The sequence below is a fragment of the Prionailurus bengalensis genome, chromosome E4, assembly GCF_016509475.1.
Source record: "Prionailurus bengalensis isolate Pbe53 chromosome E4, Fcat_Pben_1.1_paternal_pri, whole genome shotgun sequence".
NCBI lineage: Eukaryota > Metazoa > Chordata > Mammalia > Carnivora > Felidae > Prionailurus > Prionailurus bengalensis.
Genome location: NC_057360.1, coordinates 68,765,952 through 68,790,912, shown reverse-complemented (window position 1 = coordinate 68,790,912; position 24,961 = coordinate 68,765,952). Strand labels below are relative to the sequence as shown.

Below are 24,961 nucleotides of genomic sequence, written 5' to 3'. Positions count from 1 at the left end.
CCAGCTCAGGGATGGGAGGGGGAGAGCTGCTTTCCTGCCTCAAGGCATCTGGTTGGCTTCTTCCTGAACTCACCTTGAACTCCTCTGCCCCCAGCCCTACTGGCCTCCCTTCTGTTTTCTGTTTCTTGAATGCACCAGAGTTATTTTCAACTTAGAACCCTCATTGTTTACTCAGCCTGGATCCTCTTGGCCCACAACCCCTGTGCTATCAGAATGCTCTTCTAACCTCATGGGAGGGTAGGATACAAAGTGATGTAGGAAACACACACACACAAATTAAATTCTCTTTCTGCCTACAACCCACTGACAAACGACCTTCCTCTAGGAATTCAGCTGCCTCAATGATGACACTTTGCTCAGAGCAAAAGGCAACCTTAGCTTAACATTATCCTCACCCCCAGGATCCTGTAAGTCTACTTTAACATATAAAAACTCCTTTGGAAACTTACTTTACCTCTACCCCCCAAGATACCTGTTAACAATCATCCTTTAAGCGTATGGCCCACTGATACACACTGAAGGGGCTCGTGACTGGCCAAATGGTAATAAACGACCTTTTCCTAACAACAGCTAGGCTTCAAGGTCCTGGGAACCTTGCTTCCAAAATTCCTCAGACTCACTTTGATCCTAACCCCCTCCCAACCTGAAGGTATATAATCAGTCACAGTCACCCATCACAACCCCAGTGCAGCTCTTTCTGCCCATGGGTCCTGTCTGTGTGCTTTAGTAAAACCACTTTTAGGGGCACCTGGGGGGGGCTCAGTCAGTTGACTATCTGACTCTTGATCTTGGCTCAGGTCATGATTTCACGGTCCTGAGATGGAGCCCCTCCTTAGGCTCTGTGCTAACAGTGCCAGGGCCTGCTTAGGATTCTCTCTCTCCCTCCCTCTTTCTCTGCCCCTCCCCAACTTGCCCTCTCTCAAAAATAAATCAACTTAAAAAAAAGTTTTTCCTTTTTTTTATGTTTGTTTATTTTTCTTTTTTTTAATGTTTATTTACTCTTGAAGGAGAGAGAGAGAGAGAGAGAGAGAGAGGAGAGAGAGAACGTGAGTGGGGCAGGGGCAGAGAGAGGGAGACACAGAATCCGAAGCAGGCTCCGGGCTCTGAGCTGTCAGCACAGAGCCCGATGCGGGGCTCGAACTCACCATCTGTGAGATCATGACCTGAGTGAAGTTGGTTGCCCAACTGACTGCCACCCAGGCGCCCCAATGTTTATTTATTTTTGAGAGAGCATGAGAGAGAGAGAGAGACAGAGTATGAGTGGGGGAGGAGCAGAGAGAGAGACAGAATCCAAAGCAGGCTCCAGGCTCTGAGCTGTCAGCACAGAGCCCGACTCAGGGCGGGGCTCAAACTCTCAAACCGGGAGATCATGACCTGAGCCAAGTCCGAGGCTCAACCGACTGAGCCACCCAGGCGCCTCTGTTTTTTCTTTTTAAAGTAAGCCGTACATCCAAAGTGGAGCTTGAACTCACAACTCTGAGGTCAAGAGTCTCAGGCTCCATTGACTGAACCAACCAGGTGCCCCTTTACTTTAATTTGATGTGTGATCTTAAGCAAGTCATTTTTCGTCTCAGGAACACAATAAAGTAGGTGAAAGAGGGAAATTAGACTCGCCGACGATGCCAGAGTTTCTTCCCAGTTCTGACATTAATGAAAGCTGACTGTATTTTCCACTTAATCATCTCTCCACATGCAACCTGTAGGAAGCCCTTTGAAACCTTCCTTGCTCTAGGAAAGATCCAGGCAGGGGAAGCTCTGCTCTCCTTAGAGCTCTGCATCAGTCCAGGAAGCCTGCTTTTTCTCCTGACGACTTGAGCAGGATGCAGGAAGATGGGCAGGAAATCTGAGAAAGTGCAAACAAGCGAGTACAAAGAACATGGGTTCAGGCGTCCAAACCTTGGTCCTACTTACAGAGTAACCTCGAGAAAGTAACTTCTCTCTTCCAGCTATGACTTGCTATGAGAATTCTGAGTGATATGGAAACGCCTGACCGTCTAATAGGTACTCGATAACTATGGATCCTGCTCCTGTTTTTACCCTCAGCACATTCCAATTTTCATGAGAAATATCAGTTTGAGATCTGGATCCACACCCCAAACTGTCCTGCTTTTCTCAGGGAGCTACCCTTTTTCCGAAGCACTACTGGGGATGCAGGCAGACAAAAATCATAGCTGTAGCTCCATTGTAGCTCCATTGCTAAATTTGAAATGAATTCCTGGCCCTTCAGTCACGAGGCCAACAATCCTGAGCTTCGGTATTGCTACGTTGCAATCATGGATCTCTGTCTCTTCGTCGGTGAAGTTAGGGAAAGGTTACCTGCCCTGTCTCCTTCGGGGCTGTTGTGGATTAAATGCGAGAACAGCGTTTATGAAAACATTTTGTAAACTATACGAATGCTGTTGGTAATTATACCCTCCGTTGGCCCACAGTCCAACGAGTATGCGTGTGCAGCCGCTATTCTTTTTCAGCAGCCCGGCGCGCAGACGGGATTTGCGCCACTCTCCGCGCGCTCAGAGCTCCTACTTGGGCCAACAGGTCGTTCCCCGTCGCCCGGCTCGGAACCTGGGCCCGGGAGCCAGGCAGCCGCTCCCGCCGCGGCCCCGGAACCGCCCTGCTTCCCGGCCCCGGCCCCGGCCCCGCCCGCGGCCTCCCTCCCGCCTCCGCGGTGCCCCGCCCCCTCGGCAGCCCTCTGGCCACCCGGGGAGCAGCCTGCCTCGAGTCGGCGCTCCCATTGGCTCGATACCCTGCCCTTCAAACCTCTGGCGTCCCATCAGAGTCCAGAGTGGAAAGAGCGCCTCGGAGCGGGGGAGGGGAACCCTTGGCGAGACTCGGGCCGTCGGGTTGCGGCCTTCCCACAGTGTCTGGTCTTCACCCTGCCGGGCTCTCGTCTTACGCAACTCACGGCCGGAGAGCTGGCACTTGGTGTGCTCCGGTCACAGCCATCGCCGTCCTTCCCTGAGGAGCCCGTCCAAACCCTCAGGAAGACTCGCTGTCGCTGGCAGAAACTGGGGCCCGAAGGGCGAGGCCGTCTGTGTCTTGCTCAAGGCCGGTTTGCGGACGCCTAGCCTCCCGGCCCCCAGCTCGAAGACGCGGGCCCGCCGTGGCCCCTGGCCAGGCGCCAGCCACTCTGCAGTGTCCGGGGTCAGGCCGGGGGCGGGGCTTGGCTGGGCTGGTCCAGGATGCGAGATCCTGGAGGAAAGAAGCGCGGTGGTGGCCTTTCGGGCGGCCGGCGGGCCGGGCCTCTGGGAACAGGTAACACTGAGGTGGGCCGTTCATCTGAGCCAGACGTCGGGCCGCCGGAGGCGAGATCCCCGGGGGCAGGTGAGGCAGGGAGAGGGTGGAAGGAGGAGCGGGGAACCCAGGAGCTGGGGGGAGGGCGCCCTCACCCTGGTCCCGCTCTCTCTGCAGAATGGATTTCCGAACCCCCGACCTGCTGGATGCGTGGCTGGAGTCCCCAGAAGATGTTTTCTCAACAGGGACCTTCCCGGAGCCGGGACTGCACGGCCCACCTCCGGAGGCCCCGGGGACGAAGCTCCAAGAACAGGGGCTGCGAGGCTGGGAGCCCAGTGGGGGCCGTGGCTGTGTGAGTGGGAGAGACGCCGGTGGGGTGGGCGGAGGCGCAGCTGTGATGAGGGGCCCTTCAGGCTTCAGCCTCCACTTGGAGACGTCTGAAGGCCAAGCCCCTAAAGGACATGTGATCTGTAACCATCCCCATGTCCAAGGACACAAGGGACTGAAGAGGCCAGATGCAGGTTTGACGTCCCATAGCACTCTGGAATTCTCTGTACACATAGACTCCCTCTGGTACTGCAGGGCCTTCGAGACAGTGAGCCTGAAGACTTCCTGAAACTTTTCATTGACCCCAATGAAGTGTACTGCTCAGGAGCCTCTGCTAGCAGCGACAGTGGCCATCCATCTGAGGACCCTGGCCGTCCAGACAGGCCTCCCGCCCCTCAAGCACCCAGTCCCCCTGCTCTCTATGAGGTGGTCTACGAGGCAGGGGCCCTGGAGAGGACGCAGGGGGAAGCTGGGCCAGCTGTAGGGTTCATCTCTCTCCAGCCAGGTCAGTGTTCCTGGTGGAAGGGGGACAGTGGCCTTTCAGGCCCAGCCCTAGTCCTGGGGCGAGGGGTTTTCCCAGCCTGTGCCTCCAGCCAGGCCCTGCTGCCATGGGGGTGTGCCCTTCGTCTCCTTTACTCCTAGCCACCTGTGTCTCCCTCAGGTCAGCGTAGCCCACAGCTGACGGTGCCTGATGCCTGCGTGGTCTGCGAGCTGCCCTGTGATGCTCACGACACCCTGCCCGGAGCAGGCACTGTAAACCCAGTGCCTCCTGCGACCCTGGTGAGTTTGGCCAGCCAGATCCAGTACTCCTAGATACAAAGACAGGCACCCACACAGATGGGGAAGGAGGCTGCGGGAGGGGGAAACTGATGCTAATCTCTTTGTCCCAGTTTTTGTGGCATTGGGCCTGAAGACCAGGGAGGCATGGGTGATTCTAAGTGCAGAAAAGGGCAAGGGAGACAGAAGCCCTTGGGGGTAAGGTGGCGATGACTCGGTTAAGGAGAAAGTGGGGTGAGGGAGACCGGAGACAGGGTCCGGGAGAAAGGCCAGAACTTATGTGCACTTCGCTCAGCATGGCCATTGTTTCAGCCTTGGGTCTGGACATGGAGGGGGCAGGCTGCCTGGGATCCCAGCTGGTGACTGGCACAGGGTGTGGGGCAGCAAGTGACCTGTTCCCACTGGAAGCGCCATGCGGCCACACCCACAGCCCAGGGCCACAGCACAGTGGGCAACAGTCAGCTGCCTCCCTCAGGCTGGCTAGACTGGTTCCTGCAGTGGGGGGCGAGGAAGGGGTCTTGCTCAGTCACTGTCTGACGACAGAGCTGCTTGTGTGCAAAACGTGGGCAAAGGGTTCTGGCCTCCCTGCAAGCCTGGCCGAAGCTGGCACCAGAATCCACACCAAACATTTCCGAATCGGGGTGAGGGACCTTAGGAAGTCCGATGCTTCTAAGCTTGCATTCGCATCAAAACACTGGGGAGTTTGTGGCTTCAGGGGAGCAGGAAGGGACAATCAGGAAAAGGCAGAAAGACAAAAAATGGTTTGGCTAAAAGCCAAAGATCATCAGGAGTCAAAAGCAAAATCAAATTCCTCTTAAGTCAAAGTGAAGCATAAATCTTTCAAGGAGTACCAGAACTGCGGGTTACTCTGTCGGCAGGCTCAGGCTAACCAGATGCCCCCTACCTCCCCACAGACTGTGTTAGGAGAAGTTGTTCAGTCTGGTGGCCCCTGGGGAGTTCTTTGACAGGGGACAGAGCTTCCATCTAGAAAGTGGGGCTCAGACCCTGGGGGAAAATGGGCCACTGCCCCAGGGAGCTCCCGGTGGTTGACCTTGACTGGACATCGCACTCTGCCAGATGGAAGTTAACGGCAAAAGCGAACCATTCTAAGCAAACCTTACCTTAGTGAGTTGCTGCCTGCCTTCTTCAGATATCCTGAAGGTTTGGGGACCAGAACCAGCCCTCCCTAGCTTGCTCAGAGTCCTGAAGTCCTAAGCCTGGGGGCAAAGGACATATCACAACCCCTCTCCTCTCCCTTCTCAGCCCCAGGAGGCCCCAGACACAGCCCGTCTGAATTAAGGCCCCTTCGCCCCTCCTCACTTCACGGTTACGTATTCCTCTCCAGAAGGCACGCAGGGAGCAGCCTTGTGTGATGGGAAAGACAGGACCCTCCCCCACTGTCCGCTCACCCTCTCCTGTTCTCCACCAGCTGCCCTGTCAGACCTTGTTCCTGACAGAAGAGGAGAAGCGTCTGCTGGGGCAGGAAGGGGTTTCCCTGCCCGCACACCTGCCCCTCACCAAGGTAACATGCTTCCCCAAAGGGTATCCCAACACAGCAGCCCCATCCTGGCCTCTGAAGAGCCAGGACCACAGAGGCTAGTGGGGCGGTGAGGGAGGTTAAGGGCCCAGGACTGACACCCACGGGCCCCCAGGCAGAGGAGAGGGTCCTCAAGAAGGTCAGGAGGAAGATCCGGAACAAGCAGTCAGCTCAGGACAGTCGGCAGCGGAAGAAAGAGTACATCGATGGGCTAGAGAGCAGGTACGTCTGGACGTCGGTGTCCAGCTCTCCGTGGGCCCTGTGTGGGCCTCCTTACCAGGGCAGGCAGGCCAGGGCCCACAGGATTGCAGAGCTTTATCCCACCTGTCCACACACCCTAGGGCCGCTGCCTGCTCTGCACAGAACCAGGAACTGCAGAAAAAAGTCCAGGAGCTGGAGAGGTGCAACGTGTAAGTGCATACATAACCTGCTCCTCTGGGGAGGGCGGGCCCAGGTAGGGGTTGGGGGGAGCTCCCCCCGGGGGGGGGGGGGCAGGTAGACAGGAGGGGGTTGGTGTTAGGGCTACCGTTCTTGCGCCCTGACTTCCGGTGCTGGTGCCGGAGCCCTGACTCTCCACTCTGCCTCCCCAGCTCCCTGGTAGCTCAGCTCCGCCAGCTGCAGCTGCTGGCTGCCCGGACCTCCGACAAAGCTGCCCAGACCAGCACTTGTGTCGTGGTCAGTCTGCTGCCCGACCCCCCGACGTCCACCATCTTTTGCCTCCATCCCGACACCCCCAGCCCTGACCACACCCGCCTTCCCATCCCTGATGACTCCAACCGCTCTCTATTCATTCTGCCCTTGGCTCCCTGCCTTTAGTCCCCACAGCCCAAAGGACCTTTTGTTTTCTCCAGATCCTTCTTTTTTCCCTGGCTCTAATCATCCTGCCCAGTGTCAGCCCCTTTCAGGGTCTCCGGGAAGCTGGGCCTGAGGATTACCAGCCTCATGGAGGTGAGGCAAGGGCAGGGGGGAGCTGTTTTTCAGGGTAGTCAAGATGGGGGAGGGAAGTCCTGTCCTCTAGGATCCCCCACCAAAGGGAACACTCTATTACTGCCCTTCTTCCTCCACCCACAGTGGTTTCCAGAAATATCCTAAGTCACAAGGACATGACAGAAGGTTTGGAGACCACAGTAGTAGAGTCCAGACCGGGGGGGCCACTTAAGGCCAAGGGTGAAAATGGCTCAACAAGGACACTGCTTGAGAAGATGGGAGGGGAGACAGGCTCCAATGGGCACACAGGAGCTGTGCTGCATGCAGAAGAGATGTGAACCCACCTGCTTCCCGGCCACAAGAAGGAATCCAGGATCCCTCGTGGCTCTTGTTCCCCCTGGGTTTCCCATTCAGAATTCTTTGGCTGCAGGGGTCTGAATCATTTCTGGACGTCCTAAATGTCTGTACCCTGAGGCACAGGCTACATGAGGCATTTCAAATACTTCGTACATCTGCAACTTTATTTCTTCTTTGGGGTTAGGGTTGAGGGGAAACAGAGGTTTTGGCTGAGAAATAAACTCTTTTGCCGAAATTGTATCCTGAAAGTTTTAAATAAGTAGCAGGAGGAGAAGATAGGTAGTCGGTAACCTGGGGCGTAAAGCTGCCACCGTTTCCCTGCCTGCTGCCATGACTTCCGGTCCCAAACCAAATTACAGTAGGGAAGGGAACCATTCTACTTACTTTGCTGGTTAATGATCTAGACAGGAAACGCAGAAAGGGGCGCCACCACCAGTCTCCCAGAATGAGGGGCACAAGTCTCTGTCTGAGGCAGGGTCCCTAAAGACCCCTGTCAAAGGGCAGAAGGTCACTATATGGACTCGATTTGCTTCCGGACCTTTTCCAGAGCTTTTCTGTCCAGCTGTCGCTGACGAACGATGACAAGGCAAGCGAAGACTAAGGCCACACCCACGACAGCCCCTTCAAATTTCCAGAATAAGTGCTGCTCCATCAGAGCTGAGCGGCAGCTAAGAGCAGGAAGAAACAGTTATTCCCAGGGAACGCTGGACAACCTCTCCCTCTCATCGCCCTTCTACTGAAGCCCCACCAAGACACATCTGGCGGGAAAAGAGAAAGCTACTGGAAGCCTTCTAACGTGTTCACCACACACAAATCCCACTCAAATATATCATCCAGCTTCTTTCTGGTGTGGTCATGAACAGAGCTGGCATTAACCCGCACAATAGGACCAGTGATCCAGAAACAGAACTGGGACTTGGGTTCACATACTTTGCCCCCCTTCCAATATGCGAGGCTACCTCCAGAGGGACAGAAAGACCTGGGTGAACTACCTAAAATCACAGGAGCAAAGGAGCTGACCTAGGTTTCAAGAAGAGAAACGGTACTTGCCTTTTCAACTCATTTCTCTTGGATGAGCTGCATGTGATTTTCTCCACGTACCCTGTGGAACCACACTCAGGAGTGGTCTTCTGTCAGGAGAAAAGGACCAAAGAACAGGTCACGAAAGGGCAGCAGCAAAAGCATGAGGAGTGTCACTCAGAAGGGGCAGGTCCCCAACTGGTATGGCTCCAAGCTGGTGGTCAACAGAGAACCAACAAGGGTTCTGATGGGGATGCTGGATGTGCCGGAGGCATGAGAAACGCATTAAAAAGAACACCTCAGGGGCAGGTTCCGGAGCCTGCTGGATTAAAAATGATCATGACTGGGGCACCCGGCTGGCTCAGTGGGTGGACCCTGCGATTCTTGATCTCAGGGTTGTGAGTTCCAGCCCCAAGTTGGGCATCGAGATTTCTTCTTTTTCTTTTCTTTTCTTTTCTTTTCTTTTCTTTTCTTTATGATTTCTTTATGAATTTCTTTATGAAATTCTTTATGAATTTCTTTATGAATAGGACTTTATGAATAGGACTATATGAATAGGACTAAATATTCATATTTCTTTATGAATTTCTTTATGAAATTCTTTATGAATTTCTTTATGAATAGGACTATTAGGTGAATGTTGCCATTGACTTAGAAAGGAAAGGGCACATTTTAAGGGGGGAAACAAGTTCCAATGTGGACATACACTGAAACTGCAAGAACACAAAGACGACGCAAAGTCACATTTCGTAAAACCGAGAGGGACTAGATATGACAAAAACGGGACAACAGATACTCACAGCCTGGAAATTAGAGCACGGAGCACATTCTTCTGCCACCACAAACTCTTCCACCAGCCAGCACGGCAAATTTGAGGTGCTCACTAAAAGGGGAGAGAAATGCCAGCCCCAGACCCAGAAGGTATTTCCCCCAAAGGTTCCGCCCATCCGACTTCCCAGCACAGCTAAAAGCCTGCATTTCGCGTGGCGCCACCCCTTCCCACCTGTGCTCCCGGTAAGGGGAGGACGTCAAAAGAAAACAGAACTATGGGGATGTCGGGTTACCACACCAGCACCCACCTGACAGCTTCTCCGCCCGCACCGGAGCCTCGGCTTGGCTGCTCAACGACAGGGAGGGAGGAAGGGTGGGGGTGGGGAGGCAAGAGTCAGAAGCCGGCAAACAGGGAACTCCCGCCCTCCGCGGAGCCTGCTCCCGGACTCCGTCCCCCCAGGGGCGTGGACGAGGCGATCCTCCGGCCCCCTCCACTTCCCAGCCCTCAGCCTCTCCTTACCAGAGCTTCAAGGTGAAAGCGCAGAGCAACCAGCACAGGTGGCTGCCCTGGGGGAGGCCACGCCTCCCTGCGCCTGTAGGCATGGGGTGCTCGGGGTCGCGCCTGTGGGGACGGAGGGACTGGCCTCGCGCCCCGTCGGAGCGCTGACACTGCAGCCCTCGGGAGGTTCCAGATCAGGGCTGAGAGGTGCCGGAATTGCCTGTCAGGGCAAAGGCTTTATTGGGACGTCCCCATGGCCACGGCAAGAAAAGCCGACACGCATTTGCGGGGCTGGGCCGTGAGCTCACTTCTTCGGACCCGCTCGGCCCTCGGGAGAGGCCGAGGGACGTACGGCCTAGCACCCCGTCACCTCCGGGGCCGTCCCTGCCGCGGCCATCTTGCCCCGCGGAGGATGCCGGGACCGCGGGGGATGCCGGGACCGCGGAGGGCTCCAGCGGCTCTTCCGGTCGGCGCAGGCGCGCGGGTCGTGGCCGCCGGGACTCGTCGTCTGGGCAGGTGGCCCTCAGTCTCCGCTCCGTGCGACTCGGGCTTCCAGCGTCGAGCTCGGCGCGCCGCGGCCTGACGGTCCTGCTGGCGAGGCTCGTCTGGCTTCTCGGTTCGTGGCTCCCGGGCTGTCGCCTGGTGGCCCCTTCTGGGCTGGGGAGCAGCGCCACGGGAGGAACAACGCGTCGTCCTGCCGGGACTTCGCCGCCTCGGAAAAGCCTGGGATTCACCCTCTAGCTACCGCTTGACACCCGTCCTGCCCCGGTGGCCCCGGGAGGGAGGCGACACTCCACTTTCTCCTCCCAAGACCCACGGTGCACCGATCAATTATGTCGCCTTCGCGCGTGTTAATTACTTTTTAAGTTGTTTTTAATAATCTCTGCGCCCGACGTGCGGCCTCAGTTTACAGCCCCATCGCGTGTTAATTTACAACAACCCCGCCCCGCGTTGGTGCTTTGAACGAGCTCCTCGGGTCCTAGCTCGCCCGGCTGCCGCCTGATGGCTGCCGCCTGATGGGATCGTCATTCGTGCGGGGAGGACATTGTAAGTCGCAGAGAGGAGTCGGGACTTTAGGACCCTCTCGGCATTCGCTGTAGAACAGAAATGCTAATGTGCATTTTCTAGGGTTTTTTTTGTCGAGATACGAATGAAATGAAATGTGTAGTAAAGTATTTCCTTTATTCTCTAATTGCATCGCGTCACATTACTGTCATAGTTTTTTGAATCCAACATTTAGGTCGTTTTGATTTTCAGTATTCCTGAGGAGTCAGAGTAGGTTATCAGTCCCATTTTATGAGTAAGCTCAGAGTATAAGGGATTGTCCAAGGTCACCCAGCGAGTGAGTGGGAGACCTAAGGCGTGAGCCCCAGACGTTCAGCTCCAAGGCCAAAGATTCACCCCTGCTTTCCATCCCCATGGAGTTAACCCTGGATATGTATCCAGAACGCAGAGACTTGACCCACACTCTTGCTTTACCGTGTGGCATTAGTTATTATCTAACTCTGCCCATATTTTCGTCCTAGTTTTACACACAGGTCTACAGCCTCCCAGACAACTGGACCGTGTGAGTTCAAGGAGATACTTAAATTCACATAAAGGAGGTCACTAATAGTAATCTGTTCCCCACTTCTCAAGATGAAAGGGCTCGTCCCCAGACTTTTGTTAACGCCACCCCACATTCTCCTCTCCCAAGAAGCGTTCCTGGCCTAAATGTAACAGCTACTCCCGCGACCCCAGGGCTACAGTACTTTATTTTAGGATTAAAATTTATGGGTGCAGTGTCCCATAAATTCTGACTTCCCATCGGGAGTAAAGCTGGCTGCTCAAGAACAGGAGCCATCAGACTGGAAAGCCCACTGCACAGGAGTTGAACAAAAAAACTGTGAGGACTGAGCTTTACTTTTCTGTGACTACTTGCTCATTCCCCTACGTTGCTATTTGTGCGGATCAGTAGTTGTGCGCTACCAAAGTAGGTGTGGGTGTTTTCCAGTGGCTTTTAGCTGTAGGAAAAGTCTTGGCTGAAACCTTCTAGCATGCTGTCACTCCTTATCAAACCCTACCATGTCTCTGGACAGGCGAGGGTCAAAAGCTCTCCCATCCACTCGCTTTACCAAGCAACAATTAAGCCTCCACACTGAAACTGGCTTTTAAAATCTTTGCTCTGGGGTATGGTGAAGGTTAGTCAGTGTTCTTCCTGGGATTCACGAAATGTAAGTCCTTCCTCATAACCTTGAGCAAATTACACTCGCTGGGTCGTTGACTACAGAGCTCAGACGTGATCCAGGTAAGATCTTCACCCCGTGGAAGCTTGGTACCTAACACATTTATCCAGCCACACCACAGTTCTCCTCCCAGCACGGCCAGGCCCGTTCCTGGTGGTGTGTTTTACCAACAAGAAACAGCAGCACAGAAAGCCTTGCTGCTGTCCCCAGGGTCATGCCATCCACTTCCACGCCACAGGCATGGGGATTTCTTAAATGCCTTGAACTTCAGATCTGCGAATTACACTCCTAATGGTATTTTGCCTAAACCAAATCTGATATGTTCATTAATCCTGTTAAAAGGTCCTGTGAGAGAAGTTTGCTGTTCGATACTGTGGTGTAAGGGTCAAAAGGGGGCTGTGGGTCAAGGTGGTAGTTCTTTGGCATGCCAGTAGTTTGGCCTCTTTGTTGTGCAGTATTTAGGAGCAGTATGTGTTAAAATTTGCTTGTCCATCACGTAAAGTTCCACCCAAAAGTTATATTATCTTGACTGTTGTGCTTGGCACATACCAGATGCTCAATAAAGATTTAGGAGTAAATGAGCCTCTTCTGTGCCTCATTTTCCTCCTCTATAAAAGTGGAAAATAACACCTACTAGCCACCTAAAAGGACTGCTGGCAGAATCAAAGGCGCTTAAAGAAATCATGGGATAAACAATACAAGGTCCTGTTATTTCCTTGAGGCCAGGGCTGTCTCTCCCCTGGGAAGGCCTAAGAAAGAGCCCTTCTGGATACTAGGCAAGGTTCTGCCCATAAGGACCCTCTAATTTCCATCATGGAAAGGATGTCAAGCCCCTCAGGTTCAGAGAACCTCCTTGCTGTTCTCTTGTCCATGAAATCGCAGGAAAGGGACAGCTGCACACAGGTCCTGGTGTCACAGGAACCTGGCCAGGTTCTGGCAGCCCAGCCACCTTAGAGGCAGGAATTAGGTTGGTGAGCAGAGAGCAGTTCTGGTGATGAAAGTTACCCAAACCAGGGGACTCTGTGTGGGTGGTGGCCTTTAATGCTGAGAAAGACCACGCAGAGTGGTAGGATCAGAGCTTCAGAGGGATCACCGAGCCCACCCCTCACACGGCCCTAAAACCTGATCCGGTAACGACGACGAGCCAACTGTTTATTTACACTTCTGTCTGCCTTACAAGTCCAGGGAGGGCCTGGCGCCCGGGGCCCTTGCCTCCCTCCTCCCTCCCTTCCTGCCCCTCGCCTTCTCTGACTTCCTGCCATCTTTCTCCTCCTCGCCTCTCCCTGCCTCTCTATTCTACCTTCTCTCCTCCCACGCTCCTCCTTTTCTTCTGCATTTGCTCCCCGCTCGGCCATCTGCCATCTACCCACCTCTACCCCCTGAGCCCCACCTGCCCGCCCTCGGCCCGGCGTCCAGGCCCAGGTCCTCAGCCGAGGGAGCACCTGCTGCTGCTCTTCTTGTCACAAGCTCTCAGGTCCGCGCCAGGGGGCCTGTGGCTGTTTCCCTAGAGGTGGAAGCGCACTGGGGTCAGGGTGAGAACAGCTGGCCGGGGTCTGAGACTGTACGTTGTTTGAAGGGGCCCCACCCTCACGGGCCGTGTTAGCACCGCTCCCCTCCTCAGCGTCCACTCCTTACACGACACACACCCACAGCTGTGCTCAGTCCAGCACGACCAACTCACCGATCTCCGGCCTCCTGACTTGAGCAAGATGTCCCGGGCCAGGGAGCTGAAAGCCTGTGGGGGAAAGGAGTGACTGGTCAGAGCAGGTTGGAGGGGCCGGTGGCGGCCTAACAGCCGTCTCTGGGAGTGGGGGGCAGGCATGGGGTGTGTCTCACCTCATCCACATTTGTGCTGGATTTGGCACTTGTCTCGAAGAACCGAATTCCGTGCTCCCGAGCCAGCTGTGGGGTGGAGAGATGAGACGGGTGGATAAAGGTGGCGGCAGCCCTTGGAGTCCGAACTCGCCTTGGCCGCCCAGCCGGGCCTCACCTGATCGGCCTGCTCCTTCCGCACTCTCCTCTTGGCCTCCATGTCACACTTGTTCCCCAGCAGCAGACGCTGCACCCCTGCAGAGGCATTCTGGGAGCAAAAGGGCAGGAGGAGTACAGTTGGGTCCAGCTCACCTTCACGGCCCCCTCACCCTCCAGGTTCTACCCAGTCCCCCGTCTCTCCAGGATGGTTTTCACCTCTTTGATGCTTTTCATCCAGTTCTGAATGTTCTCGAAGGATTTCTCATCTGTGATGTCATACACTAGGATAATGCCCTGGGAGATGGCAAGAATCCAGCATGGAGCCTTGGTCCACATTCCCCCGTTTCTGCTTCCTGCCCCTCCAAGTGACCCTGCAAGTCCTACCCACAAATCTAATCACTAGTCCAGGTGGGGCCCTCCACATCCCACACTATGACCCTGACACCGTCCCTGCCCGACCCTGCGGCCCGTGGTTCTCAGAACCCTGCAGTCTACCGCCTCATCCCTTGTCCAGACCCACACCCCGTACCATGGCCCCGCGGTAGTAGGCGGTGGTGATCGTCTTGAATCGCTCCTGGCCAGCCGTGTCCCTGAAGAGGCGGAACGTTTGTGGGGCGGCACAGAGGGAACGGCTCTCCGAAGAGAGGATCCCCCCTGCTAAGAATTTAGCTTCTGCAACAGAGTGGGGGCTGACAGGAACAGAATCAGAAAACAGTAAAGGAGGAAAAGAAGGCAAGACGGCTGGGAACAAGGTCTCGGGTTTATTTGTTGCAGGGTTACTCTGTGCAAGCACTGCTAGTCTTCCCCCTACGCTTGTGCGACACGTTCTACTGTCCTTATTTTGTAAACGGGGACGCAGACTTGGAGAGGCTGAATGACTAATGAAAGTCCTTCCACAGCAGAGCCAGAACTTGAACCACAACCTGCTCTTATCTGTTGCATCTTAACACCTCTCTCAGGCCACCAGCCACTTGCACACCTTCGGAGTCCCGGGCTTCCTGTGACAGCCCAGCCCTCTATCTTCGGCTTTCTGGGCTTGAGGTAATTCAGGGAGCGCACAGACAGAGTCAGGTCTGAGTTCTGCCATTTGCTGCTCACCTGCTTTAATGTCATTTCCACGTGGCAGCCCTGCAGACACTTGTCAAGTTCAGAGAATGCTCTGGAGCCAGGAGAGGCAAGAGAGTTACAAGAGAGCTGAAAACAAATAGTTGAGTGAGCAGGAAGAGGGATGGAAGGGCGTCTGAGCAAGGTGACAGGAAATGGAGAAGTACCGGAAGGAGCTGTGGGGAGAGGGAGAGAAATGAGGCAAATGGAAGGGAAAGGGTGACAGGAGGTAAACGAGGGTTTGTGGCCAGCGGTCCCGGGGGTTCACTCACCAGACCTGCAATTTGATCTTCTTCCCCTCTATATCCACCGTGCGGATCTTGAAGTCGATTCCTACGAGTGGAGCATATATATATATCACTCAGGCTGAGACTCTGCAGGGACGAGGAGGGCGTGCAGGGGAGACCCGGCATGGAGCGGCAGCAGGGCTAGAAACTGTGCAGGGGTGCACTTGGGAAGCAACTTTGTTGCACGTATAAAACCAAGAGACTTTTCTCAAACCTGTATTTGGGTAGCAAGCATCTTGTTTTTCCGTGGATTTTATGGATGTGCGAGGGGGTAGGTGATGGAAATTCTGCAGGGAGGCTTAAGGCACCTCTTGGATCCACTCAGCCAACCAGGTGACAACTCTCAGAATTCAGTGTCTCCCCCAGAATATTACTTTTAGATTCCTTTTCCTTTCTGTTTTCTTAGAACCACCGTCTACGCTCCAGCCATATAGGATGAAGAGCCGGGAAAAAGGTAGCTGATGCCAGTCTGTGTGAGTTAACTAGTAGGCTGGGCTTGCAAGCAAGAAATCTGAGGATAAATAAGATTTCTCCTGAGACTGAACTAGGATAGAGAGGATTTTCCTTCCCTTTTCTAACCAGAATTGTCTTGAGATTCCCCTCGTTTTATTTCCCAGGCCGGAGAAGATGAAGAAAGACAAGAGGGGAGGAGGGGAGGCAGTGTTCTTGGTGGAAACTTGGGCACGTCCCCAGAGCCGGTTGGGAGCCTAGGGAGGAGCCTGAGTCACCAGGCTGACTCAGAGCCCCCAAAAGTCCCCCCACTCCCACCGTCCTTGCCTGGCTGACTGCATATTCACGGTTCCAGTCCTTGGGCCATCCTCCAGCACACCCGGCCACTTTGTTCCACCCCCCACCCCAAACCCCCAGTTAAGTTGAGGGGCAGGGAGACTGGGAAGTAATTTGGTACAGTGGGGATGCAATGGGGGAGTCTGAAACTCAGCGAGGCAGAAAGAGGCTGGCGGAACTGGAAGCCGCCTTCAGGGAGAGGGGTTACAGGAAATACAGGGAGGTGGGTGGGGGTGGGGGAGAGGAGTGGAGCAGGAAATCGAGAAGGGTTCATGTGCATTTGGGGAGGTGAGGGAGAAGGGTGGTCCCAGGAACCCCAGGAGCTGGCACAACTGAGAAGTTACCTGGAGGCCTCAGACAGTTTAGAGGCTGGGTACCATCCAGAGATACGCTCCACGGATGGGTCTGAGTCAGGGGTTGGGAGGCTAGAGTTCAGAAGCCTCACTCTAAGGGGGGTGGGGGGTGGTAAAGAGTGGGGCCACGAGTAATCTGGGAGCCTGAGGATGAGGTCATGCGGGATTAGGGGCTCTGGGATATGGCCAGTGGGCTCACCGATAGTGGAGATGTAAGTGTTGTTGAAGTTGTCTTCTGCAAAGCGAATGATCAGACAAGTCTTGCCCACCCCCGAGTCCCCGATCAGCAGCAACTTGAAGAGGTGGTCGTAGGCTTTGGCCATGGCGGACACTGGGGAGCCGGGGGAGGGGTGGGGAAGCTCCGGGCACTGGTAGGCGGGATCGGAGGGCTGGCGGACGGAGCTGCCCGGAGCCCAGGCCAGGAAGTTTTCCTCCCTCTCCGCCCAAGCTCCGGGATAGAGGGGAGGCGGCACTCCTCTGGGCCCCACCCCCTGCCCGCCCACCCCTTTCCTCCCGCGGCGGCGGCGGCGGCGGCGGCGGCGGCAGCCCGGCCTGGCCGGCCTTCTGCTCCCCGGGCCCGAGCTGGCCCGTCTCCCAGGCCATTTCCCACCCACAGCGTCTGGCTTGCCATCACTCCCCTCTTTTGATCTCACTCTGGCAGTCTTAGGCCAGGGAGGCTGGGGTGAATGGAACCAGAGGTTTAACCCAAATGAGCAGAGGACGACGAGCTTTAGAGGAGTTAGGGGAAAAGGGAAAGTTTTGCGGGAAGAAGGGTGGAGGTGGGGATGGCCCTGGGAGCTGACAAAAATCGGGGGCTGATTCAAGGGACGGAAACCTTGTAGGGGCGGCGCGCGAATTCCGGTGTTGCTGTTCCCAGCCCTCAGTTGGGAGACCAGCTCCGTTTGAAAAGAGCGGGATGCTCTGGAAGACAAGGCTACTTGTTGGGCGGGTCTGCCCCCTGGTGGAGCCGAGTGAACACGCAGCGCCCGCCCGCCCCGCCGCACCCCTCCCTCCGTCTCCACCGAGACACGTTCGGGGTTTCATTAGCAACAGTCCTCCAACTGGGACGGTGTGCGGTTTCTCCGACAAGCCAGTGCGGCAAGACAGAGCTTGGGACTGAAAATGTCTGGCCTCGTTCTTTCGACGAGGCGCGCATGCTGCGAACACAGCGGAGGCCGCGCCCTCATCCCTCGAGGAAAGGCTGTGACGAGGCCACCGGGGCGCTGGAGCGTGGGAACACGGCGATCCGGGCACAGGCTGGCTGTGCCGGTGGAAACACAGCATGCAAAGCGTCTGCGTCTCCGACAGGGGCCAGTCGAGCCGTCCGCGCACGGTGTCCGGGCTGTGCCTCTGCTGGCCCCCTGCCAGCCCCCTTCTGCGCGTCCTCTCGCCTCCCGGTCGTGCCACAAACTCCACGGTTTCCCTATTTCTTCCCCCGGCCGGGCCGTCTCGCACCCGTCCTTGAAATCACGCTGCCACCCCCCCCCCCCCGAACTGTTCGGACACAAATCTGTCCGTTCTTTTCCTTTTTCGTTGACCGGGATGTGGCCTCCTCAGCCCCGGGGGTTCAGGTCTCCCTGGACTAAGCCCGTGCGCTCAGCCCTTGGCTCTCTCTGGCCGCCTCGCCTCCCCCCTGCTCAGCTACGCCACGCTCCTTCGGCCCCGGGTTTTGGCTTCTCCCAGACAGGCGCACGGTGGACTCCACGTCCTTCAGATTTCGGCCTAAATGTCACTTCCTCACGGGACTTTCTGGGCCGCGAGCGGGGCGCTGAGAGCAAAGTGCGCCCGTCCCTCACCGGCGCCAGGCTGCACGACGCCCCGCGGGCGGTACCTGCGCCACAGGAGCAAACACTGTCCCAGGCACGTCTGTGTGTCGCACGGGTCCCAACGCGGCCGTCCCCGCGCGCGCACTGCAGAGGGTGGGCGGTACCGCGCGGGCCGCGAGGGGACGGGGAGGGGGCGACCTGACGGCGGTCACGGATGGACTCGCCGCGGGGAGCACCCGAGTACTTGACGGGACCGCCGTCAGAGGAGAAAGGCCGGGGGGACACAACAAAAAACCTCACAGCGGTTAAGAGGGTAGGCGAGGAGGTGGGAACCAGGACGAGGGCTTCCGCCGTGTCTACATTCCTGCGGTGTTAACATGGCAAAGGAAACCAGCTGGGGAACACGGAGGAAGTCGAGAAGGGCAGGGCCCGGCTGGGGTCGCGCCGCGGCCCCCTCGGCAGGCCGGGCGGGAGGCGTCCGCTCCAGCCGGCCGCAGGCGGCGCGCGGACCCCGGCATGGCGGCCGGGCGCGCGCGCGTCATTTCCGGCGGGCGGCGGATATAAGCGGCAGGATTTCCGCTTTCGCTCCTTTCCGGCGGTGACGACCTGCCCACGAGAACATGCCCGTGAGTTCCTCGGCCCGCGTCCCGGCGGAGCCCTCGCCGCCCGCGCGCGCTCGCGCCCCTGCGCCGCGGACGGGCAGCGGGGGCCGGCCGCGGGCTCCGGGGCTCGGGCCCGGGGCGCCCGGGGCGGGGGCCGCGCGGCCCGGGGCGGCGGTAAGATGGCGGCCCCGCTGCGGACGCCGGGCGGCGCGGGCTGCTGCTGCTGCTGCTGCTGCTGCTAGTGGAACCGCTGCCGCCCGGGGCCCGCCGCCGCCCTGACCGCGCCCGTCTGCCTCCCGCAGCTCGCGAAGGACCTCCTGCACCCGTCCCCGGAAGAGGAGAAGAGGAAGCACAAGAAGAAGCGCCTGGTGCAGAGCCCCAACTCCTACTTCATGGACGTGAAGTGCCCGGGTGAGGGCCGGGGGCGGGGGCCGCTCGGGGCCCCGGGGCGGCCGGCGCGGGGTGGGGGCCGGGGGCCGGGGGCCGGGCTGGCCTGGCCTCGACTCCCCGCTTGTTGGTTCGCAGGGTGCTACAAAATCACCACCGTGTTCAGCCACGCGCAGACGGTGGTGCTGTGTGTGGGCTGCTCCACCGTCCTGTGCCAGCCGACAGGAGGAAAAGCAAGGCTCACAGAAGGTGAGCTGCTGCGCGGTGTCGTCACTTTGTCGCGAGCTTTAGAGGGAGGGTCGTGCTTTCCTTGCTTGAAAGTCGACTCCATCTACCCGCCTCGCCCCGGAAAAGTTTCGGGAACCTCATGTTCCTTCTTAGTCTCGGACACTCCCGTCTAAAGCGGGGACGACGGGGGATGAGGCGCGACACGGGAGCTAGCGACTGCGAGCTCCCCGCGGGACGTCCGAGGAGAGCCAGTGGGGCGCAGCAGCAACTACGCTGCCCTCCGGTAACCTCTGAACCTTTTCCTTGCAGGATGCTCCTTCAGACGGAAGCAGCACTGAACGCACCCTGAGTCAACATGAGTGGGGAACTATCCCAATAAACAGATTTTGGATACGTTCTGTTTATTGTCTTGGTTTTACTGCTAGGAAGTTGCTATCTCAAGTATTGAGGGACAACCAGAAGAGTGGACTGCTGAGAGTTATTTGGGGCAAGTAAGTGACCAAGCACTTGAAAGGTCCCTTTGGGACCTTTCTATCCAGCTGGGCTCATTGGGTCCATCTTAAGAGCTTGATAAAAGTCTGAGATACTATATATGAGGCATTTCTTTCACTTTTGTATTTTCTTAGAATTCGGAACCAGCAGTCGATCTCTAAAAGACAGCCCAGGGGCGGCTGGGTGGCTCAGTCAGTTCAGCATCTGAGTCCTGATCTTGACTCGGTCCTGATCGCATGGATCCAAGGCTGGCATCAGGCCCCTTGCTGTCAGCATGGAGCCTGCTTGGGATTCTCTCCTCTCTGCTCCTCCCACCATTCACTTTTGCAGGCATGCGTGCTCTCACAAAATAAACTATTGAAAAAACCCAGTCTGACACACGTTAGTGTAGAATAGCTTAAAACCTTTTATAATTCTCAGAAGCCTTGTTTGGGGGGCTTATGGCTCCTGGTCTAGGGCTAGAAATCTCCAGTTGTCTACAGTTCAGGGGACGTGTCCAAGTGGACGTTCGTGCCTTACACTCCACAGCCAGTGTTGTAGCCGATTCTGGACCGGTGGGGACTGTGGACTCGTGAAAGGTGGGGGAGAACGTGTGGGGGCAAAACCTAGAAATAAAGCGGGAAGACAGATGAATAAACATGGATATTTGAGCTTTTCAAAGGTGAGGGTGCTGATTGTTTACCTGGTTGTGGTGTTCCTAGGGTTGGTACGTAAACCACTGGAACTGTCTGTATCTTGTTTAAGAAGGCATTGTATGCTAGAAAAACAACAAGGGGGGGAGAGGTCACCAGAGGCAGATCTGTTTTTGTTGGAAAAAGACCCTACTAAGCAAGTTTAACTCAAAATATTTAAGTACTTCTACGAAAAGTTAATAATGCTTTAAGTTAACTTAAGAGTATAGGAACTTTTCATTCCAGTGATTTTAGAAGTATTTCAATTTAGGGGTGCCCGGGTGGCTCAGTCATTCAAGTGTCCACCTCTTGATTTTCGCTCAGGTCATCTGGTTTCGTGGATTTGAGCCCCAAGGTGGGCTCCACACTGACAGTGCAGAGCCTGCTTGGGATTCTCCGCCTCTGTCTTCTCTCTCTGCACCCCCCCCCACTTGTGCGCGCGCGTGTACGCACTCTTTCTCAGAAGTTTCAACTTTAAAAAGGTGAGAGGAAAATGCAGGTATAGACAATAGCGTGTTAAGTTTTTGTTTCATCTAGAATAGCTCTGAATTTGAGCAAAACGAGCCATTTTCTCCAGGTTCAGCAGTGATTTCCACTTCTGGGTGGGGTGTGTCACATGCAGTTTACTGCTGCTTGGTGGGAAGTTGAGCAGGACCTCCCATCTGCTAGGTGACTAGCGCTGAGAAGGCTGAATGAGTTGCAACTGCTTGTCATGAGTGACATGATAAGCAGCTGATTTTTATTCTCGATAGTTGGTGAAATTAAATGAAGGTAGTTTTTTTAAGTCAAAAGTCCACGGTGGTGAATGTAAGGGCTCCTTACCTAGAAAAACAAAAGCCGTTGATGCTAGCACTGCAAAGAGGGTAAAGAGGATGGTCTGGTGAGAACCCAGGAACTTCTGGAGGACACTGGAATCTTCACATTGATCTGTGCGTTGGTCAGAACAAAACAAGGTCACGGTTAAAAGCATTCAAGGCAGGTTGCTGTACTTAACGCGTGGTCATGGGTATCCAGCAGAAGCTCTCAAAAAGGAGGGAAGTTGTGTACTTGGCTCCTCTACCTGTTTTTGGCTTGCTCCTGTCTCCTAGGTAATAAATGGCAATCCATGAACCTTGTAATTTCTCCACTTACAAACGGGCATTTAAATACTCTGCTACCTTAAATGTCCGTTAACCTTTTCTGTGTACTTTATTTAACTCCAAGCAACTTGCTTCTCTTCACCAGGTTTGTGGTTGTGGCGACTGAACTTGTAGGTTTTTTTTTTAATTAACGTTTATTTACTTTTGAGGGAAAGAGACAGAGGCATGAGCAGGGGAGGGGCAGAGAGAGAGGGAGACAAAGAAACCGAAGCAGGCTCCAGGCTCTGAGCTGTCAGAACAGACCCTGGGGCTTGAATGTGAGATCAGGACCTGAGCTGAAGTTGGATACTTAACCGACTGAGCCACCCAGGCGCCCCTGAACTTGTAGTTCTGATCCCTCTAACCTGAAACCTCTCTTTGCATCACCAACCACCTCTTAAATCCCATGGGTCCCCTTGTCCTTTTTTACTCAGGATCTTTCTAGGGAACATTCTGATTTGTCCCCAATAAAACCTGTTTTTGAAGCACACTTGGCATCTGACTTTGGTTATTTCAAAATCTTCAGTGTCCACAAATGAACTCCTACCCCAACAAACTCCCTGAACTTTAGGTCTTCTCTACCTGGTTCTTATTTTGCATCCCTAGTATAAGGCCCTCTAACCTCTGGACTTGTAACTGGTCTTCCCTCTCCTGGGACTTTGTTTCAGAACTGTTTGCAAACCGCTTCTCTCCGAAGAACAATTACATTGCCTTAAATATAGATGCACTAAAACCAAAATTCTCTATACTAACCCTTGATCAAGTCCCACTGTTGAAAGCTTTTGGCTTGCAATGTTTACAGGGTAAGAATCCAGATAAAACTTGGGTGACATTTAACAGCCTTTCTAGTGCCTCTTTGCTCTGGCTACACCAAACTAATTGTCTCCCCAATCAGGCTCTGTCTTAACTCTGATTTCTGCAGTAGGTACCATGCCTGGCATATACCCGTGGGCACTCAAATACTTGTGTGAATGAGCTGAAGGCTGGGTTGGATCTTTGACCACTCCTACCCACCTCCGAGGTTGTGTTAGTCCCACTGGTCCCTCTGGTCTCTGAGAAATGCAGGGGTTCTTAATCATTGTGCTGTGCACAACTTGGCCTGTGGATCCTATCAGAATGTTTTCAAATGCAAAAAAGCAAAATATGTAGGAATAAAGGAAACCAATTATGGGACACCTGGGTGGAGCGTCTCCTGCAGCTCGGGCCATGTGGAGCCCCACTTCAGGCTCTGTGCTGACAGCTCAAACCTTAGCCTGCTCCAGATTCTGTGTCTCCCTCTCTGCCCGCCCCCCCCCCCCAATTCTCTCTCCCTCACTCTCTCAAAAATAAACATTAAAAAAGAAACCAATTAGGGGTACCTGGGTGGCTCAGTCGGTTGAGTGTCCGACTTCGCTCAGGTCACGATCTCACGGTCCGTGAGTTCAAGCTCCGCATCAGGCTCTGTGCTGACAGCTCAGAGCCTGGAGCCTGCTTCAGATTCTGTGTCTCCCTCTCTCTCTGGCCCTCCCCCCGTTCATGCTCTGTCTCTCTCTGTCTCAAAAATAAATAAATGTTAAAAAAAAAAAAATTTAAAAAAAAAAAAAAAGAAACCAATTATATCAAAGTTAACCAAGGTGGAAAAAACTTTTGTAACATAGCAATGTTAAACACTTAACAAAAACGTTAAAACGCCTTTTTGTAATATAATAACATGCTCCAGCAACAAGAAAGATCTAACCTCAGACCTAATAACAACTATAATTTTTATGTAATTTTGAAGAGAACTTTAATAATTGGAACATGACAATATCTGAATTCTGTTGGTGACAAAGTCACACGTACTGCTGTTACTGTGGTCTGTTGCCTATATTCATAAACTCAGTGGAAATACTAACTTTCAGTTAGAAGTTAATTGAAAATAAAGGTGCAGTATTTCCCCCCATTGAAGGTCATCGGCACCTTGAATTCCATCCATGGGCTTTTGCAGAAACCCATTAACTCTAGATTTAGAAACAACAAGAACGAACACAGTTAGAGTTGAGACTTGTTTCTAGTGTTGGGAACTTGAACATCTCCATTTCCTCAACTCTTAAAGGGAAAAACATTCACCTCAGAGTTATGAGAGAGTAAAATGCATATAAAATGCACTTCGGACATGACCAGTACATCTCAGGTGCTTGCCGACACAGACCTTCCTCCCACTGGAGTTGAACTAGGTAGGGTCCAGTCCAATTCACGCCCAGTAATCCAAAGACCAGTTTCTCCGGAGGGATATGCAAGTAGAGGTGACGATACAGGGAGGATGATTCTTTGGCTTTCCTAACACTTTTCAATGACTACATGTGTTCCCATCCCAGCCATACCTGGCACAGTTTCCAAACTGGGTAACGGCTAGAATCAGCATTTTGGAAAGCTAAGACTTCTAGGTTTATCATCCTTTGTCTCTTGCCTGATGCAAAAAGATCTGCCAGCAACTTTTGAAGAAACATTTAACAGCGCGGAGAAGCTCATGATAAACTGACATAACTACTCTTCACTACGTAAGTTACATAGAACATCTCTCGGTGATAAGTAAGCTGCGTGAAGGTTCTATTTTGTGTAGATTTGGAAATTAAAGATCCGTGCCCCAGGTAGTTTGAGTAATCTTGCTCAGGTGGCTGAATGTTTCTCATGAACTAAACTGAGAAACACTTAGATGGTCCCAACTCCTCTGGATTGTAAGCAGGGCCCCCCAGTGCTCACCTGCACCAGACTTCTCCTTCAGAGCTCTCACTACCACAGCCTCACTTTGACTGGTGAGCACACAGCAAATGTTGATGAAAACGGGTGACGTCTGCTGGAGGGAGGTGAAGTTGACCACTCTCACGGGGTAGACCACCAGGCCAGGTGTGAGGGAAGAGTGCCTGTAGCCAGAGACCACTAGAACTGGGGAGCTGGGGAAGACCTTGGAGAAAAGATAAAATGGCACTTGACAGAAGAAAATCAGTTTTGTGTCAGTATTGCATTCCAGTCTTACACATACAGTAAGAGCCCTGTATTCCTAGTTAGCAATCTGGCAGTAAGTCGTCTGCTTTTTTTTTTTAATTTTTTTGTTGAATGTTTTACTTAGAGAGAGAGACAGAGTGTGAACGGGGGAGGGGCAGAGAGCGAGGGAGACACAGAATGTGAAGCAGGCTCCAGGCTCTGGGCTGTCAGCACAGAGCTTGACGCGGGGCTCGAACTCACAAACGGTGAGATCACGACCTGAGCCGAAGTCAGACGCCCAACTGGCTGAGCCACCCAGGTGCCCCAGTCGTCTGCTTTTTCACTCAGGTGTGTTACAGTAGATGAGGGAAGAAAATAAACTGTGAGAAAATAGCCTTCAAACAAGTTTCAAACTAGAATCCTAAAGATTGTTTTCAGATGGTACTGGCATTCTCTTCCAGACTGGCAGCTCATGACCTAAATTTTGCACTCAGAGTCCCCTGGCATTGTGAAGGGGACAGGTTTTCTTCCTTCTGTTTTAAGAACTCCCTGTGTTGAGTTTTATCAGGTCATTGAATGACC

The 24,961-nt window shown here is 54.3% G+C and overlaps 5 protein-coding genes and 1 long non-coding RNA gene across 14 annotated transcripts in view; 3 read left to right on the top strand and 3 right to left on the bottom strand.

The window, feature by feature from the left end:
• The first annotated feature begins 3,204 nt into the window (after positions 1 to 3,204).
• On the top strand, positions 3,205 to 7,386 carry CREB3L4 (cAMP responsive element binding protein 3 like 4). Of its 2 annotated transcripts, none has more exons than XM_043568514.1 (10): positions 3,205 to 3,321; positions 3,409 to 3,583; positions 3,814 to 4,063; positions 4,220 to 4,338; positions 5,765 to 5,857; positions 5,988 to 6,094; positions 6,214 to 6,282; positions 6,463 to 6,547; positions 6,724 to 6,820; positions 6,944 to 7,386. In XM_043568514.1, exons 2-10 carry the CDS (start codon positions 3,410 to 3,412, stop codon positions 7,135 to 7,137), a joined length of 1,188 nt encoding a protein of 395 aa, XP_043424449.1. In that variant the 5' UTR covers positions 3,205 to 3,321; position 3,409; the 3' UTR covers positions 7,138 to 7,386. The 2 variants fall into 2 exon arrangements, with proteins under 2 accessions (XP_043424449.1, XP_043424448.1); XM_043568513.1 differs by having other exon boundaries at positions 5,681 to 5,857.
• On the bottom strand, positions 7,300 to 10,490 carry JTB (jumping translocation breakpoint). Of its 2 annotated transcripts, XM_043568518.1 has the most exons (6): positions 9,755 to 10,490; positions 9,468 to 9,666; positions 9,256 to 9,293; positions 8,977 to 9,059; positions 8,207 to 8,286; positions 7,300 to 7,824 (listed from the first exon to the last, which is right to left on the bottom strand). In XM_043568518.1, exons 2-6 carry the CDS (start codon positions 9,548 to 9,550, stop codon positions 7,668 to 7,670), a joined length of 441 nt encoding a protein of 146 aa, XP_043424453.1. In that variant the 5' UTR covers positions 9,551 to 9,666; positions 9,755 to 10,490; the 3' UTR covers positions 7,300 to 7,667. The 2 variants fall into 2 exon arrangements, with proteins under 2 accessions (XP_043424453.1, XP_043424452.1); XM_043568517.1 differs by having other exon boundaries at positions 9,468 to 9,879.
• A 119-nt stretch (positions 10,491 to 10,609) lies between these two features.
• On the bottom strand, positions 10,610 to 18,397 carry RAB13 (RAB13, member RAS oncogene family). Of its 2 annotated transcripts, XM_043568515.1 has the most exons (9): positions 16,372 to 16,663; positions 15,019 to 15,079; positions 14,172 to 14,232; positions 13,859 to 13,936; positions 13,662 to 13,751; positions 13,508 to 13,573; positions 13,353 to 13,406; positions 13,062 to 13,175; positions 10,610 to 12,620 (listed from the first exon to the last, which is right to left on the bottom strand). In XM_043568515.1, exons 1-8 carry the CDS (start codon positions 16,493 to 16,495, stop codon positions 13,098 to 13,100), a joined length of 612 nt encoding a protein of 203 aa, XP_043424450.1. In that variant the 5' UTR covers positions 16,496 to 16,663; the 3' UTR covers positions 10,610 to 12,620; positions 13,062 to 13,097. The 2 variants fall into 2 exon arrangements, with proteins under 2 accessions (XP_043424450.1, XP_043424451.1); XM_043568516.1 differs by lacking the exons at positions 10,610 to 12,620; positions 16,372 to 16,663 and adding an exon at positions 18,239 to 18,397 and having other exon boundaries at positions 12,798 to 13,175.
• LOC122476156 lies at positions 14,552 to 15,547 on the top strand. Its single transcript, XR_006295403.1, has 2 exons — positions 14,552 to 14,683; positions 15,440 to 15,547. It is a non-coding gene; the product is annotated as an uncharacterized LOC122476156 (long non-coding RNA).
• Positions 18,398 to 18,447: 50 nt separating the features above from the next.
• On the top strand, positions 18,448 to 19,548 carry RPS27 (ribosomal protein S27). Its single transcript, XM_043568519.1, has 4 exons — positions 18,448 to 18,564; positions 18,843 to 18,951; positions 19,066 to 19,176; positions 19,465 to 19,548. Exons 1-4 carry the CDS (start codon positions 18,559 to 18,561, stop codon positions 19,491 to 19,493), a joined length of 255 nt encoding a protein of 84 aa, XP_043424454.1. The 5' UTR covers positions 18,448 to 18,558; the 3' UTR covers positions 19,494 to 19,548.
• Positions 19,549 to 20,029: 481 nt separating this feature from the next.
• NUP210L (nucleoporin 210 like) overlaps positions 20,030 to 24,961 on the bottom strand; it is an 86,575-nt gene continuing 81,643 nt past the window's right edge. For 4 of the 6 annotated variants that reach the window (XM_043568506.1, XM_043568511.1, XM_043568507.1 and 1 more), the window contains 4 exons: positions 24,158 to 24,359; positions 21,312 to 21,402; positions 20,330 to 20,404; positions 20,030 to 20,252 (listed from right to left, as the gene is read on the bottom strand). In XM_043568506.1, coding sequence (XP_043424441.1) covers positions 20,045 to 20,252; positions 20,330 to 20,404; positions 21,312 to 21,402; positions 24,158 to 24,359 — 576 coding nt within the window. In that variant the 3' untranslated portion in view covers positions 20,030 to 20,044. Of the gene's footprint in view, positions 20,253 to 20,329; positions 20,405 to 21,140; positions 21,246 to 21,311; positions 21,403 to 24,157; positions 24,360 to 24,961 lie in introns of all 6 variants that reach the window. The other 2 variants (XM_043568508.1, XM_043568509.1) reach the window with 1 other exon arrangement.

What these genes read in the sequence shown, in the direction of transcription:
- CREB3L4 (XM_043568513.1), top strand. Translation starts at nt 3,410, where the DNA reads ATGGATTTCCGAACCCCCGACCTGCTGGATGCGTGGCTGGAGTCCCCA. An exon ending in CCAGTGGGGGCCGTGGCTGT is followed by an intron (nt 3,584 to 3,813) that starts GTGAGTGGGAGA and finishes CTGGTACTGCAG; the next exon opens with GGCCTTCGAGACAGTGAGCC. An exon ending in CAGTGCCTCCTGCGACCCTG is followed by an intron (nt 4,339 to 5,680) that starts GTGAGTTTGGCC and finishes ATTCCTCTCCAG; the next exon opens with AAGGCACGCAGGGAGCAGCC.
- RPS27 (XM_043568519.1), top strand. An exon ending in CATGGACGTGAAGTGCCCGG is followed by an intron (nt 18,952 to 19,065) that starts GTGAGGGCCGGG and finishes GTTGGTTCGCAG; the next exon opens with GGTGCTACAAAATCACCACC. An exon ending in AAAAGCAAGGCTCACAGAAG is followed by an intron (nt 19,177 to 19,464) that starts GTGAGCTGCTGC and finishes TTTTCCTTGCAG; the next exon opens with GATGCTCCTTCAGACGGAAG.
- JTB (XM_043568518.1), bottom strand. Translation starts at nt 9,550, where the DNA reads ATGCCTACAGGCGCAGGGAGGCGTGGCCTCCCCCAGGGCAGCCACCTG. An exon ending in GCGGGCGGAGAAGCTGTCAG is followed by an intron (nt 9,060 to 9,255) that starts GTGGGTGCTGGT and finishes CTCCCCTTTTAG; the next exon opens with TGAGCACCTCAAATTTGCCG. An exon ending in AAGAGAAATGAGTTGAAAAG is followed by an intron (nt 7,825 to 8,206) that starts GCAAGTACCGTT and finishes TCCTGCTCTTAG; the next exon opens with CTGCCGCTCAGCTCTGATGG.
- RAB13 (XM_043568515.1), bottom strand. Translation starts at nt 16,495, where the DNA reads ATGGCCAAAGCCTACGACCACCTCTTCAAGTTGCTGCTGATCGGGGAC. An exon ending in CACTTACATCTCCACTATCG is followed by an intron (nt 15,080 to 16,371) that starts GTGAGCCCACTG and finishes CTCCACTCGTAG; the next exon opens with GAATCGACTTCAAGATCCGC. An exon ending in GGAAGGAGCAGGCCGATCAG is followed by an intron (nt 13,574 to 13,661) that starts GTGAGGCCCGGC and finishes TCCACCCCACAG; the next exon opens with CTGGCTCGGGAGCACGGAAT.